Here is a 13,855-nt window from a genome sequence, read left to right on the forward strand (position 1 = left end):
TACACATAAAGATAGGAACCCGATAAACCCTTGACTCTTAGCCCAAGCCATTTCAAACCCCGGAGAGGACAGCTTTTCCTTTTTCAATGTCACACTCTAGTCCACATTCAACAAGAATACCCCCCCCTTATGCCCCTCCAAACACACACGCACCACTTGTTTGTTTGCTCAAATGACACGGGGCATGACGTTTGAATATATGTCAATGTACTTTTCACCTGCTCACAAGCTTAGGATTTAGAAAAATAAGGATCAGCTCAAGCGTTGCGTTTACACTGGTTTGGTTGAAAATGATTTGTAAACGAATTGATTCAGTGAACCTAAATTTAAAGGGTGCACGCGTGGTGGAGAATGAATGAAACCCCAAACGAGCATTTCAACGTTTTATTGAAACTTTCAAGAACACAATGTAGATGTTGTAAACGAGACGAAATATCCGATTACAACATCATCCAATTTAAGAAACACAAACAAACAAAATGAGAGAAAGAAACCTTCATATTTTTTTTAGATTATACGGCACTTTAAACGACCAGGTTTACACATTTCCATAAAAGAAAAAGAATCCACTTTTTGTCAAACTTTAACATTTGTTTTGCGTTTCTAATAATAAAAAAAGTGATTTTTCCTTTATTATTTTTAAAAAAGGAGGTGTTTTCAAGCCATTTTTGCGGTGTGTCTAAGGTCGCCTTTTTCATTCGTTGAAAAGAGGAACACGCACGCACACACGCACGCACACACGCACGCACGCACACACACACGCACCCACACATGCACGCACGCACGCGTGTCCACGCAGACGCTCACACGCACGGACAACAAGTGAAAAATACAATGGCACATGAGTGTGAGTAACTAAGTGGATATTAAGGGAGGAATAAATCCATAGTTGAAGATTTAGACAAGAAGGGATAATAAATGTAGATGGCAACAAAAGGATAATAGCCACAAACTATCATTACACAGTTATATCCACAATAAATTAACAACAGATCCTAGGACAAACTACTTTTTATTTACACGCAACAATATGAAATAATTATACATAAATATTTTATATATTCATATGTACATGTAGACTCAATACTACCTTTCATTTACTTTTATTTTTTGTGATATCTACTTTAGATTTTCTGCTTCCCTTTGCCTGTTGAACATTACGCTTGGGCCTATTGTTTTTCTTGTTTTTTTTTCTACCCAGAGTTGTTCTGGAATAGTAAAAAAAGTATTTCCATTTAAAAGAAGCGTTCATTTTATATATAAAAAAAAGAAAAACCTATTTTTCTCCTCTGTTTTTAAAGAACATTCACGATCAGATGGGGAGGATGAGGAGGATGATGAAGAGTGGGGCATGCAACGTTTGGGGGCCAATTCTTTCAAATTGCAATTGTACAAGAAAATACAGCAGTCTTACAGGTAGGTTATGTTCACTGGTAGTGGAAATCAAAAGGTGTAAATTCAGAGTGCATATTGGGAAGTAATAATAAAACAAGAACATTAATAATAACAAAAAAAATCGTCGTTTGGAGACAGCAGCAACATCAATTGATTAAGTCTCACCCATATGACCACTTTTCAGTTTCAATACTTGTACGGTATGAACAAAAATGACGTGTTAAGTGTTATTTTTTTAATTTAAAAAGAAAAAAAAGATACATATCAGATGAGTATTAAACCAAAGTGCATTCCAGAAACTAAAACATTGTTTCTTTTATTTTTTTTCTTGAATTTTCTCTCCTTTCAAAACCTGCTGAACAAAGTCCTCCGTTTTCGTTCAAGATATTTGGACGTCTGAAAAAGTGTAAATGAGAAAGAAAAAGAGTGTGTGTGTCTGTGAGAATATGTGTGTGTTTGTATGTGTGTGTGTACGTGTGTGTGTGTGTGTGTTTCTATGTGTGTTTGCAGGGGCCGAGGTCTTAGGGCGATCCGCTTCTTGACCTGTCCTGGTTCGAGTCCAGCCCGCTGACGAGGCGCTGGATGCTCTGGAGCTCATTAGCGCCGTCCTTCTCAGCGCACAATTTGGGCGTCACCGAGCGACTCGTCACCTCCGACGTGGAGTCGAGGGCCGACACGGGGCTGGCCGGGACCAGCACGTCCCCCTTCAGGTCGCCCCCTAGGGGCGCCATGGCCGAGGCGGCGGCGGCTGCTACCGTGCTGAGGAGCGTGCTGTCCGGTACCGTCATGGGGAGCGAGTAGGGGTTGTACCTGAGTCGAGGGCGCACCGCGTTCAGGAATGGGTGCCGGTGCACGGAGGATGCCGAGGAGGAGGAGGCGGCGGCGGCGGCCGAGGAGGCTGCCGCGGCCGCTGCCATGTACGTGTAAGGGTAGGGGAACAGGCTTCCGAAGGGGGACATAGCCAGACCCTAGGAGTAACACAAAAAAAGAAGAATCGTCAGCCCTTGGTTTTACTTTGTCGAACTCTTCACAGTCAAATGAGCTATTCTCATTTTAAGGCTCCTGAATTTCAAAATAGAAGTCAAATAAATGGCTTGAACCCCGTTTTTAAAAATTGTATTTTTTTAGTTGGTGCAGTTTTAGTTAACTTTTGACTAATATACATTAAACAATTTAAAATGCTATTTGCAGTTTGTTAAATTATATTTTTAATTCAATTTTGTTTTAGTGTGAATTCAAAGTAGTACCGTTACCTGTGTTCAACTTTACATTTAATTATGTACATATAATTACATATAGTACATATAATGTATAAAAAATACAAAATAAAAACATAGCTATATGTTAATTTTTCACTTTCTGTACAAAAAATATATTTTCAAGGCAGCTCACTTCAAATTAAATTTCAATTAAGAATGATTTTCATTTAAGAAGATTTTTTTTAAAATCTTGAACTCTTTAAATGGAATCAGAGTAAAACCTGTGCATTTTGCTTCACACTTTTGGGCCAACGTTCCTCCAAAATCTTAAAATTGGTAAATATTTTTTTTCTTCAATTGGGAGACTATATATATATTATGTATGTGTATATATTATATGTATGTATTATACAAAACATCAAAATTCCAGATAACAACAGCAATGAGCAGTGAATCTCCTCGTGAATCATTTGAATGAAAAAAAGCACAGCTTGTTTTCTTAAAAAAATGTAGTGTATACAACAATTACACTACAGTGTCACCACTACTGGAAGAGAATTCAACACCAAATAATATACTTTTACTCATACTGACATCCTTTGTGGCTCACTTAGATTCATACTTATTTTAGTGTTGAAGTACATGTCTAAATTCCCCAAGGAACAAAAATTTAAAAGACATTCCCCATGCCCCACCCTTACTCAACAGTTTCTGCAAATAGCTTGGAATCAGATTTCAAATCAAGGCTACCACTGGTAGAGATTTTTTTTTGGAATTTGGATAATAATATGAGATCATATGCATCTTTTTCCCCCCGAAATAAAACGGAATGCAGTTTTATCAAAAAATCATACAAATCAGATACCACAGTTTTATCTTAATGACACAAAGTTGAATGGAAATTTAATTCAATTGAGATGCCACATTTATCGATCTTTTTGCCATATTTAATGATCCTGGACATTAAATCATAATCAAGTACTTTGCTAATCAATAAATCTTCTTTCCTCACCTAAGGCGTAATATTCAAAATGTAGACTCAAGTTAAAGAAAATTCCAATGTCCCAATAACTCACACTGGCAGAACAACCCTAAATATGTTCACTTACATATTTTTCTCCTCAAAAATTTTATTTAATCCCAATAAAAAACATGTTTTTGTTGTTTACAAAAGTTGACAAAACAAGTCTTCATCTGACACCTTTTATTGTTGTCCTGAAAAATGCTACACCTCGCCTTCTGACACCTGTGCTGACCTAGTTTGAGTCAACCGCCTTTGGAAACATGTCAATACCATTTGGCATTTTGTTCCAATGCATTCCCTTCCTGTCCATGCAGTAACAACTCTGTCATGTGTGCGCGACAAACTTTATCTTCTTCACACTTTCCTTTGACAACGAATGCCGCATCATGTAGTCTTGTCAGAGGGGATCCTTGCAGTGATCCGGACCCCAACCATATTACACATTTCCCTGTCTCTTTGGCAAAAAATGTATAAGCAAATGCTACGGTGCTACCGTGTCCAGGGAGCGGCACATATAATTATGAAGAAAGGTCTCCGTTTATATGATAACCTTATTCGTTGTCATCGATTGGGATTGACATCTGAATTGACATTTGAACTAGAAGGGTCGGCAGTGAATGTATACGTTTCTTTGCTTTTGACTGTAATAGCTATTCACTCCATTTTATCAGGGAGGGCTGGCAGTGAATACTTATGTTTCAGTGCCATGGACAGTAATAGGCGTCTAAACCCTGGTTGAATTAAGTCCTTAGTAAATGCTTAACATGAAAACAATATATAAATGTGTAGTAGTTTGTTTCTGGTTAAAAATGTTATGGCAAAATAAGTCACCACACAAGAAAGAGAGAGAAAACAAAAAACAAACAAACATTGGAAAGCAAAATGCTGTTAACTAGAGTCATTTAACCAGAGTGACACTTCAAAAAGGGTTAATTTAATGCCTGCTCCCCAAAATGGTTATTCCGCTATTTTGTTCAAAAAGTGGTAGATTTTTTGACGCAATGAAAAAAAATCCTACTCCTTTAAAAGTTTAAAGTTAAGAGGGCCCAACAAGTGAGTTAAAGCTGTTAAAGGAAGATTTTACTATCAAAGAATTCAATAACCACCCCACCCCCCAATTTTAGCCTTGTTAACTTGGCAAAGAAGAAAAATTCCCTTGCCTCTCATTCCGCATCTAAATTGATTTGACAGAATTTGTGAAGATTCGTCTTTGTGTCTCTAGTGTGCATCATACAAAAATTTTATGTATTTTCCTATTTCATTTGGCTTTCAATTTCATTATATACTGCATTTAACTTTCTCAACTTGGTTTACAATCTACTTGAAAGCAAGAACAAAAGTAAAAGATTCCTAAAGTTTTTTTAATCCGGGCGTCAAGGGGTTAAAGGTCAGCCCTTCTATCTCTGATTGTTTTTTTTTTGCTCCCTCATTGTGTAATTAGATCCGCACAAGATGGCGTCAGTGTCCGCTGATTTTATTTCACGTCATATTTATGTAGCCTACTTCTGTCAAGTCATAATGACAAATTACACACCCCTACCTTTGAAGTTGCTAACTTGCTTCTGAGCAATAATAATGATAATGTACTTTCATTGCAAAAGATTAATGAACCGTGAATTGACGTTGGAGGGAGCAGGTCACCATATTAAACCTGACCTCTCTTGATTTCACTCTTTCTACTTTTTGTCCATCTCTCAAACTCAACAGCTTTCTATACTGAGCGACCGATTCGTGGAAATTTCTCCTTGCAAATGTATTATCCGACCCTCGTAATCCTAAAATTGTGCGCGTACAATTTTCATTGTTTCCAACTGGCTTAATTCTCCAATTGCACAAAGACAGTCTTCTACTGTTGTCACTAGAGTTGCCAATGTTTCTTAATCGACATCAAGAGCTCTACACCGGACAAGAGTAAGCAATATTGTCAATAGACGGAGAGTTTCATGTAAATCTCAATCATGTTAGTGAATGTGCGGATTAAAAACACTCCACTTTGATGGCATCAGGCTTTTTCTTTATACACTTGGAGGCTAAGCGGGTAAAAATTAGACTGGCGGAATGGACTGTGGGACTGCCAACTGTCTAAGGGCCATTGGGGATGCAGTCAGAGTCTTGCCCAAGGGCCTTGGCAGCCAATGCCATGGCCTGTGCAGATCAAAAGAAAGTTGTGTACCGTCTTCTACGGAGTCGCAGTTTTATCAGCGCTAATAAACACACCCAGAGGTTAACCCGCATAGCAAAACCTCGTCCCGTAACCCAGTGTCAGCGCGAGCGCGGCGAGCGGCCTGCAGCAGTGTAAACAGCTTTGTCTAAGTTCAAGAATTTCTAATGCGTATTAAAATTCCTCACGTCTGTACTCGAGCGAGATGCCTTGACGATGTGCCGAGCCATACGGCCAAGGTGTACCTGTTTGGAATATTTTGATCACCTCGTACAAAACGCTGGATCGTTTTAACAAGCACTTAACAAGATTTTAACATGGTGTTGACTGTGGTCGGATTTTGTTGGTTCTTTAGAGGTTGCGTTTTATGAAGGCATTGGAATTAAATCTCAGATGGATCCAACATTACTGAATGCTAGTGTCATTTATGTGTGTGTATTAAGGATGAGACTTCATTACACACACACACACACACACACACACACACACACACACACACACACACACACACACACACACACACACACACACACACACACACTGTCTAATTAATTACAGGCTTTTTCTTTTATTTACTTTCTTTCATCATTACTTAGATTTTAGTCATGTAACATTCAAACCTGATTTTTATTTTTAACTTCAAAGTATTGCAGTGGTTTGTTGACTCAGGTGTGAATATCATTAGCTCTGGAAAAATGCATTTAATTACAATTCAATACTAAACAGTAGAAAAACAATATCCTGGGATTAAACCTATGAGCCCTGAAGTTAAATTGCCATTTGACATATTTTGGAAGTGACCAGGCTACCTGTGTCAGTCTTGATCCAATATTTCCACACACCTGTAGCAACTTCTAAACTGAAATAAGCTCTCATTAATGCTAAGTTTATTTTATTTTGGCAATCGGAGGGAACTTTTTCTCTTCGCTGTCAACAGCACAAAAAATAATATATTACTTGGCTAAAGGACATGCCACACAGAAGTGAAAAAAATGAATTTTGCTCCACAACAAGACTCATTTGGAACAACCTCACATCCCACAGTGTAGACCAGCACAATATTTTTATATATACAAAACCACCTTTTTAATCAAGGTATATATTTTTAGATGAAATGTGTTCATTAAATGCATTTCACTATTATAATAACTGTTTGCCAAGCTAGTGTGTGTGTTTTAAATGGATAAAGGTTCTGTGTTATTCAGGAACACAACCTGATATTAAAATGTATTCATTTTAGCTCATCTTAAAAAAATAAGTGAGAAGTGAAGTGAGAAAAAAGTACCACTATACATCATCAGCGACGTATTAATTAAATAATAAAAAAGAAGCATTAGATAGCATTACCAACCAAGTCATTTTTCATCTCTTGAATTGAACGAAAACAATACAACATCATCCCTCTGTGGAGTGTTGCTACTGTTGAGTGTTAAATTTCACTATTTGTATAATCCTTCATGACCATTGAGTCAAAGTAATTTTTAATACACATTTGTGACTAGTAAGACACTCATGTTTTGCCTGCGTGCATCACTGTATTCAATTGCTACACCTTGTCATTAAAATGACACACACAGGTGCGTCCAAAGAAGTGACCTGAGTGTACTTGTTGCACTCTCTGCAGAACATTGTGTTTACATGAAAACACAAGATAAAAACATGTACTCACATGCTGTTGAGAGGGACCAATAAAGGTTTTTTAAAAAAAAAGCTCAAAGAAGTTGTTTATTTCTTACCTGCGAGGCCAAGACGTGTTGCTGCAGATGGAACGGCAGGCCCGGAGCCCCCGCCAGGCTTTGGGTGCTGGTGTCCATGGTGCTCACGCCGCCCGTGGAAACGGCGGCCAACAGGGGGCCCATGCCCGCTGCCATGTTCGAGAAAGCGCCGCCCATGTTGAACTGGCCCGGGTGCAGCAGGAACGGGTGTGCGCCTCCCAAGTGGTTGAAAAACTGCTGTCCCGTCAGGCCGCTGGGAAATCCGAAGTTAGCCATATGGCCGTGATGGCCCATGTGTGCGCCTTCTGTCTGCACAGTCAAAGGGGAGAAGGGGTCCTTGCCCGGGGGCCGGCACTCCTCCTCCTTGGCCGCGTCTAAACCCGGGCTCTTGACGTCCTCCCCGGAGCGAGTGGTGCTCGAAATGACGGTGATCGGGCTCTGTCGAGAGTCCGCCCGGCCTCGCTCAGTCGTAGGGCTGCCATCTCGGGTGCGGCCGGTGGGTTCTCCACCACCGCCGACGCCCCCTAACAAGTGCCCCTTAGCCGGGCTGGCGTCGTGGTCTTTGCCGTCCTCTGTCGTGGTGGAGATTTTATTGGAGTCCGGACCATCCTTGACGTGGCCATCTTTGCTCTCGTCGTCGCTGTCATCGTCGCTGTCACAAAAGTCTGCGCACCCCCCCAGAAAATAGGACAAACAAACATCATTTGACACTTGGCCGAATCCCGCGACGCAATTTAATAATTACAGCTGCCCCGAGGCTAACGTGAACATCTGCTTAATCGTATCATCATTTGCGTGGTTTCAAATTGAAAGTCGTTTTGAGCAATGATCATTCAAAATTCACAAAGGAATCCCCCTTTGTCGCTTTTTAGGGCTTGAGATTCTCATTTTGTTTCATCCTCGCAAGGATTTTTGTGTGGTGGTTAAATCTGTCGTTACACTTTATTGTTGTTGTTTCGCCACAAATTATTTTTGCCCCTTGCTTTTTTTTTTAGAAATCATAAATGAAACACCAGATGACATTTCCAACCATAAATTCATCGTGCACGGGTTTATTTTTCTTGCTTCAGTGTAATTCAATATCCCACGTAGTGCTTCATAACTTGTCGTGCATAAATCATCCCTCAGTTCTTGTCTTTCATGTTTATTTTTTAAAATTTACTACACTCATTGTAAATTGGGATTCTTATGCCTTTCTACTATTCCAGTGCTCTCGTGTTTAGGACCACAATACTAAATATTTCAACCATCTCCTAATGCATTACAGTCTTGCAAGTGTACAATAATGTTGTGTCACATGCACAAAATTCAAGAAATTTGTCCAAATCACTAATCACATTTATGGATCCAATATGGTAGGGTACATAGATATTTTTCATCTAGCATGTGTTGTTTTCTTTTAAGTGCACTAACATTTTATGACTAAAGAAAGAGCGAAATGAACAAATATAATGTAGTTTTTTTTTTAGAATAAGAGATTTGCAGGTGTATCTTTGAACAACTTGTGCCATCTAGTGTCAATTTGGCCCATTCATGTTTTATAAAATATGCAGCTTGCATTTGGGGGGTTTTGCTCTGGCAGCAGATATGAATATGCAGGTGTACCCAATATTTTAACAGCCAAGATTTTAAAGATCAGCTTGCATCATATTTAAGCTAAAAAAATGATGATAAAAATCACCCTCATGTGCTAACAGCTATTTAATGATGTCATCAAGAATTGCGCTTGTTTTGCAACAGTTTTTTACCAGCCAATTGAATCCAATCAACACAGTGGAGGTCACTGGTTATGTTATGCATTTTTAATATTGTGCTTTTTAATCAATATTTCATAAAGGGCAAACATATACTTGCAAAGAATGCTCCATTTTGTAGAGAAAAACACCCCAAAACATAACCTAGCCACTTGAACATTGGCCCAAATGTAGACACACGGCTGACTACCTTTCAGGTGTGGGGGCCCCACGGTGGAAACGGGTGGGGAGGAGGCTTGCCCGAAGCACTTGAAGGGGGCCTGATCCCCGGAGGAGTCGTCTGAAGCTCCGTTCTCCTTCTTCTGTTGCTCCTCGTAGGAGCGGATGGACTGCAAAGCCAACTGCTTCCTGATAACGCAACACAAATTGCCTTACATTTCCACCCAAAAAAAAGGAAACACAAAAATAATTGGGCAGGAGAAAGCTCCGTTGCCATGGAGATAAATGCAACACTTCCATTTCTCTTGATATTTTTGCAATAAATGCCGGCTGCTAAAATGCGAGGTCCTTCATTAAACGTGCTCCATATAGCAGCAAGTTTTTTTTTTTTTTTACAGCAAGACAGCAGTATGCCCCCAGGCTCAATTTGGACGCTTTGACACGTTTTAATCCAACTAACACGATTATTATTATGTTGTTGTTGGTTTAGCCTACCTCTTTTCCCGTCGACCGTTGCCAGTGTCACGGAAGCCTTTGGCAAATGGGTTGTGGTCGATTTTAAGCTGCGTTATCTGTAAAATAAAAACATCAATTTTAAAGAACGTGGAGTAATTCCATGTTTTTATTTTTTTGTTTTTATTTTTTTTTCACAGACCACTACTTTGACACTGTTTGGAAGGGGGGTGTTCAAATATATAAAAGAAAACCCAGTCATAAAATAAAACCAGGAATGCATGCATGTTTTTCATTGTGCGTTTGCACTATTTTTTGTGATAATTTCCCCTTTCGTGTAGAATATAATATAATAAAAAAAAACATAATTTTAAATGTATACATTCAATTTCACTGACACACAAACGCGAGCACACAGCGTATAGTGTGACACGAAAAGCCTTTTCTCTTTCTCCATTCATGCGCGGAGCGTTGCCCTTCTTCTTTTCTCTCCCATTTCTCAACCTCCCCCAACTTTTTTTTTTTTTGCACATGCAGGGAGAGAGAGAGAGAGTGCGTGTGCGTATGAGCGTGTATGTGCCACTACCAAATCCCTTCCACGTGATTTAAAAAAAAACATGATAACTGGCAACATTCCTCGCCACCAAGTCTTTCATTTTTTATGACAACAAAACGGATGCACTCGAATAGACGCAACAAGCAAGCAAGCAAGGAGGAAAGTGATTTTTTTTAATTGTTCTGGTTGTTTACCTTGTCATTTTGATAAGCGGTCACCGCAATGAAGTCCGTCTCGGGGAACACGTACGTCCTGAAGGTGCTGTAGGGCAACTTGAGGATGTCGTTGGCCCTCACAATGTGAAATCGAGGCTGATATTTGTGCATGGAGTTGAGAATGGTCTGCAAACACACACCAGCAAATCTGTGAACACCCTGCCCTTGTTATCAAACCGTAATCCTGTGAAAAAATATGATTTTAGATAGGACATGCACATGAATATGAATATTTTCATTAATGTGTTGTCCCTTATTAAATAAATCAAATTCAAACATTTTATCAGAAGGCACCACAATATTTCACACTTCCTCTGTTAAATCCAGAGTGATGAAATTAAATGAACACCAGCGAATTTGCTGGTGTTTTATTTATCAAACATAAAGGAGGCACGCAAATAGTTAACTGATAATATAGGGAGATTTGGGATTATTCCATGCAAAACCACGTGAACTGAGTATCATTAGATTAAGCCGTCCAATAATGTGATCAGTGTCTCTTTGAAACTCTGAATTAAATTACCCTATGCAAAAGCACGTGAAGGGATTCGTTCGAATGCTTGCTGCTGTGTCCAATATTGTGGCCCAAATTTTAAACAACAACACATTTGTTAGCATAACTAGTCTATTTCAAATATCACACTGGATTGTGCAAACAATCAAAAATAAATATAGGGAGGAAAATAGTAAAAAGGACATACATTAGTAGAACTTACAAATCCATGCTTGTCGGAGATGTTGTTGGTGAGCTTGAGTTTGTGGAAATTGACCACCTTGGACATCCACTGCTCCCCCGTAGCGGGGCTGTCTGGGTGGATGTACATCCTTTTCGGCATCTCGGGGTCGGCTTTGCCTGCCACCATCCAGCGGGAGTTGTGGAACTTGTACCTGCAGTCATCCGCTGCCACGATATCCATCAGGAGAATGTACTTGGCCTTCTTGTCCAGGCCTGTGCACCTCACTTTAAACGGGGGGAACATCCGCCTTGACACCCAAAAAAAAAATCGGGGTGTTGATTTAATGCCAGATAATACGATTGGATTTGACATTTTGTAAAAAAAAAATAATCAGCCACTAATGAAGAAGGCTGGGAGCACGTTTAACATGTAAATACACACTTTTGACTTGGGATATTTATATTAAAATGAAGTACGATGTTCCACAACCTACACACACACATGCACCCCCCCCCCCCCCACACACACACGTACGCACTTAGGAAGGTGCGATCTGTTGGTGTGAAGTTTTAACTAAATGAATGATGGGATTATACGAGGAGAAAATCAGCGTGTATGTGTGTGTGGGTCTAAATGTGTGTACAGAAAGGTTTACTGGGAGCTTAATTATTGCAGTGCAAATCCCTCTTTTCAAATGATTGAACATGTTAAATATTGCTTGTTTTATTCAATTCATGAATTGTAATAGAAGCGCACGGTGCATGGAGAATTGCGCTGCTTTATTTTATACACTTTTGTGAAAGAAAACCATTTTATCATTATTGTTTTACTATCGCAGCTGTTTTAGTAATCATTTTCAAAGCAAATGAGCACAAGTCGGTGCCGATTTTTTTAGATTTATTTCCCCAACAACCGAATTCTAGCCTGTTGTGGAATATAATGGAATATTTATTTCAAAGCAGCAGAAGAGCAAGCGTCACCTTCCGGATTTGGTGATCACCATCTCGGTGCCCCTCTTGTGGAAGAGCTCCCACAATTCCTTGGCTTCCAGGTGCACTTTAGGGTCGTCCTCCACCTCTTCCTCGGGCTCCAGGCTCTTGAGCGGCCGGAGGTGCGCGGCCGCAGCAGCCGCCGCGGCGGCCTGGTGGCCGAGCGATGAAAAGTGCAGTCCGGACTCGGCCGCTCCCCCCATCAGCTGATCCATGATCGGCTTGCCCAGGGCTCCCGGCAGCGAGAGCGAACCGCTGGGGGGCAGCGCCAGAGCCGGGAAGAAGGGCGGCTGGTGGCCCAGCATAGCGCTCATGGCAAATTCCGGACCCCGGTGAGGTATAAACGGATGATATGCCATACTCGAGCCCTGGACGATTGGATCTCTCATCAGGAAGTTCATCCAAGTGCTTTGCGACCAGTGCGGATGTGTCGGCTCGGAGTGTTTTGGACGCGCTCGCGGATCAAAAACGAGGAGAAGGAGGGGGTGGTGGTGGTGTGGGGGGTCAGCAAATGTTCAAGAAGTCCTCCTTCCAACTTCAAGCATCCACCGAGAGTCCACTATTTCGGTTTTCGGGGTGAAGGGGGGAGTTGGGGAATTCAAAATCAAAAAGCAAAGATGTTCCCCATGCAGCAAAAAGCGGCCGCACGCACGCACACACACATAAACACACGCATAAACACACACACGCACGAAGCAGCTCGGGTGCGTCAATGAAGTATACAGCGATGCATTCTTCCTCTTCAGCGCGTCGCCATTCCCGTTTAAAGCGGGTCAAAAAAAGGGAAAGGGAAAAATCAGGTCCCTCCTGGTTGACTTTGTCGGCGAGGTATTTTCCCCGCTTTTCGGAGCCTCCCCTCCGCGTCCCGTCTGGACGGGCTCCGCACTTCGTCGCGCCTCTTTACGCACGCACGCACACACACGCCGGACGTTCTCTCGCCTCCACGCGCATTTCTGGGAAGGACGTCTGCGGAGAAACAAGTCGCTCGAGAGGGGAGAGAGAGGAGGAAGGAGAAGAGGAGGAGGAGGAGGAGGAGAGTGAAGAGAGAGAGAGAGAGAAAGAGAGTGTGGTAAGGTCCCAGCTCCGTGATTTTCCTAGCGCCTTCTGTGGCCCACGGGGCTTCACGCAGGATGGATGTGTTGCAGCGACTCTCTTTGATTGGCTCTTTGACGCTTTCGGACCAATTGTAAGGCACCACGGGGGCGGGGTTTTAACAGGTCCGGGTGGAGGGAATCTGGCTCCAGACTTATAAAAAGGTGTTTGGAAAAACGGCAAAAGAAAGAAGGGGGGAAAAAAAGGGAAAAGGGTATTTAAAAAAAAATTGCATGTGAAACGCCATCCCGAGCGTCAGTCACAGGAAGTCAGTCAGTCAGTCAATCTGTGTGGCGTGAATATGTCAAAAGCGAGTTCCGTCAGGGGTAGCGGGACGAGCGCGGGCAGTCAAGCCGAGGAAGCGACGCGCTTGGCCGGCTTGGTTGGTCGCACGCTGCCGCTCGGACCCCGGAGCTCTGTTCACCAGTTTTACCGATCGAACTGCGACTTTATCGGCCTACTCCTG

General features: G+C 41.4%; 2 protein-coding genes across 5 annotated transcripts in view; one reads left to right on the forward strand and one right to left on the reverse strand.

The window, feature by feature from the left end:
* Window positions 1-370: 370 nt before the first annotated feature.
* tbx3a (T-box transcription factor 3a) lies at window positions 371-13,537 on the reverse strand. 2 transcript variants are annotated; one of them, XM_077621960.1, is made up of 7 exons: window positions 12,289-13,537; window positions 11,348-11,615; window positions 10,611-10,757; window positions 9,903-9,979; window positions 9,439-9,596; window positions 7,516-8,159; window positions 371-2,363 (listed from the first exon to the last, which is right to left on the reverse strand). In XM_077621960.1, exons 1-7 carry the CDS (start codon window positions 12,696-12,698, stop codon window positions 1,917-1,919), a joined length of 2,151 nt encoding a protein of 716 aa, XP_077478086.1. In that variant the 5' UTR covers window positions 12,699-13,537; the 3' UTR covers window positions 371-1,916. The 2 variants fall into 2 exon arrangements, with proteins under 2 accessions (XP_077478086.1, XP_077478085.1); XM_077621959.1 differs by having other exon boundaries at window positions 11,333-11,615.
* The window catches only part of LOC144090484 (uncharacterized), a 214,589-nt gene continuing 213,667 nt past the window's right edge, over window positions 12,934-13,855 (forward strand). Inside the window, exon 1 of one of the 3 annotated variants that reach the window (XM_077621961.1) lies at window positions 12,934-13,366. The gene's annotated coding sequence lies outside the window, so the exon portion shown is untranslated. The remainder of the gene's footprint in view (window positions 13,367-13,855) is intronic. The other 2 variants (XM_077621964.1, XM_077621962.1) reach the window with 2 other exon arrangements.

This window comes from Stigmatopora argus, chromosome 16 (assembly GCF_051989625.1).
Source record: "Stigmatopora argus isolate UIUO_Sarg chromosome 16, RoL_Sarg_1.0, whole genome shotgun sequence".
NCBI lineage: Eukaryota > Metazoa > Chordata > Actinopteri > Syngnathiformes > Syngnathidae > Stigmatopora > Stigmatopora argus.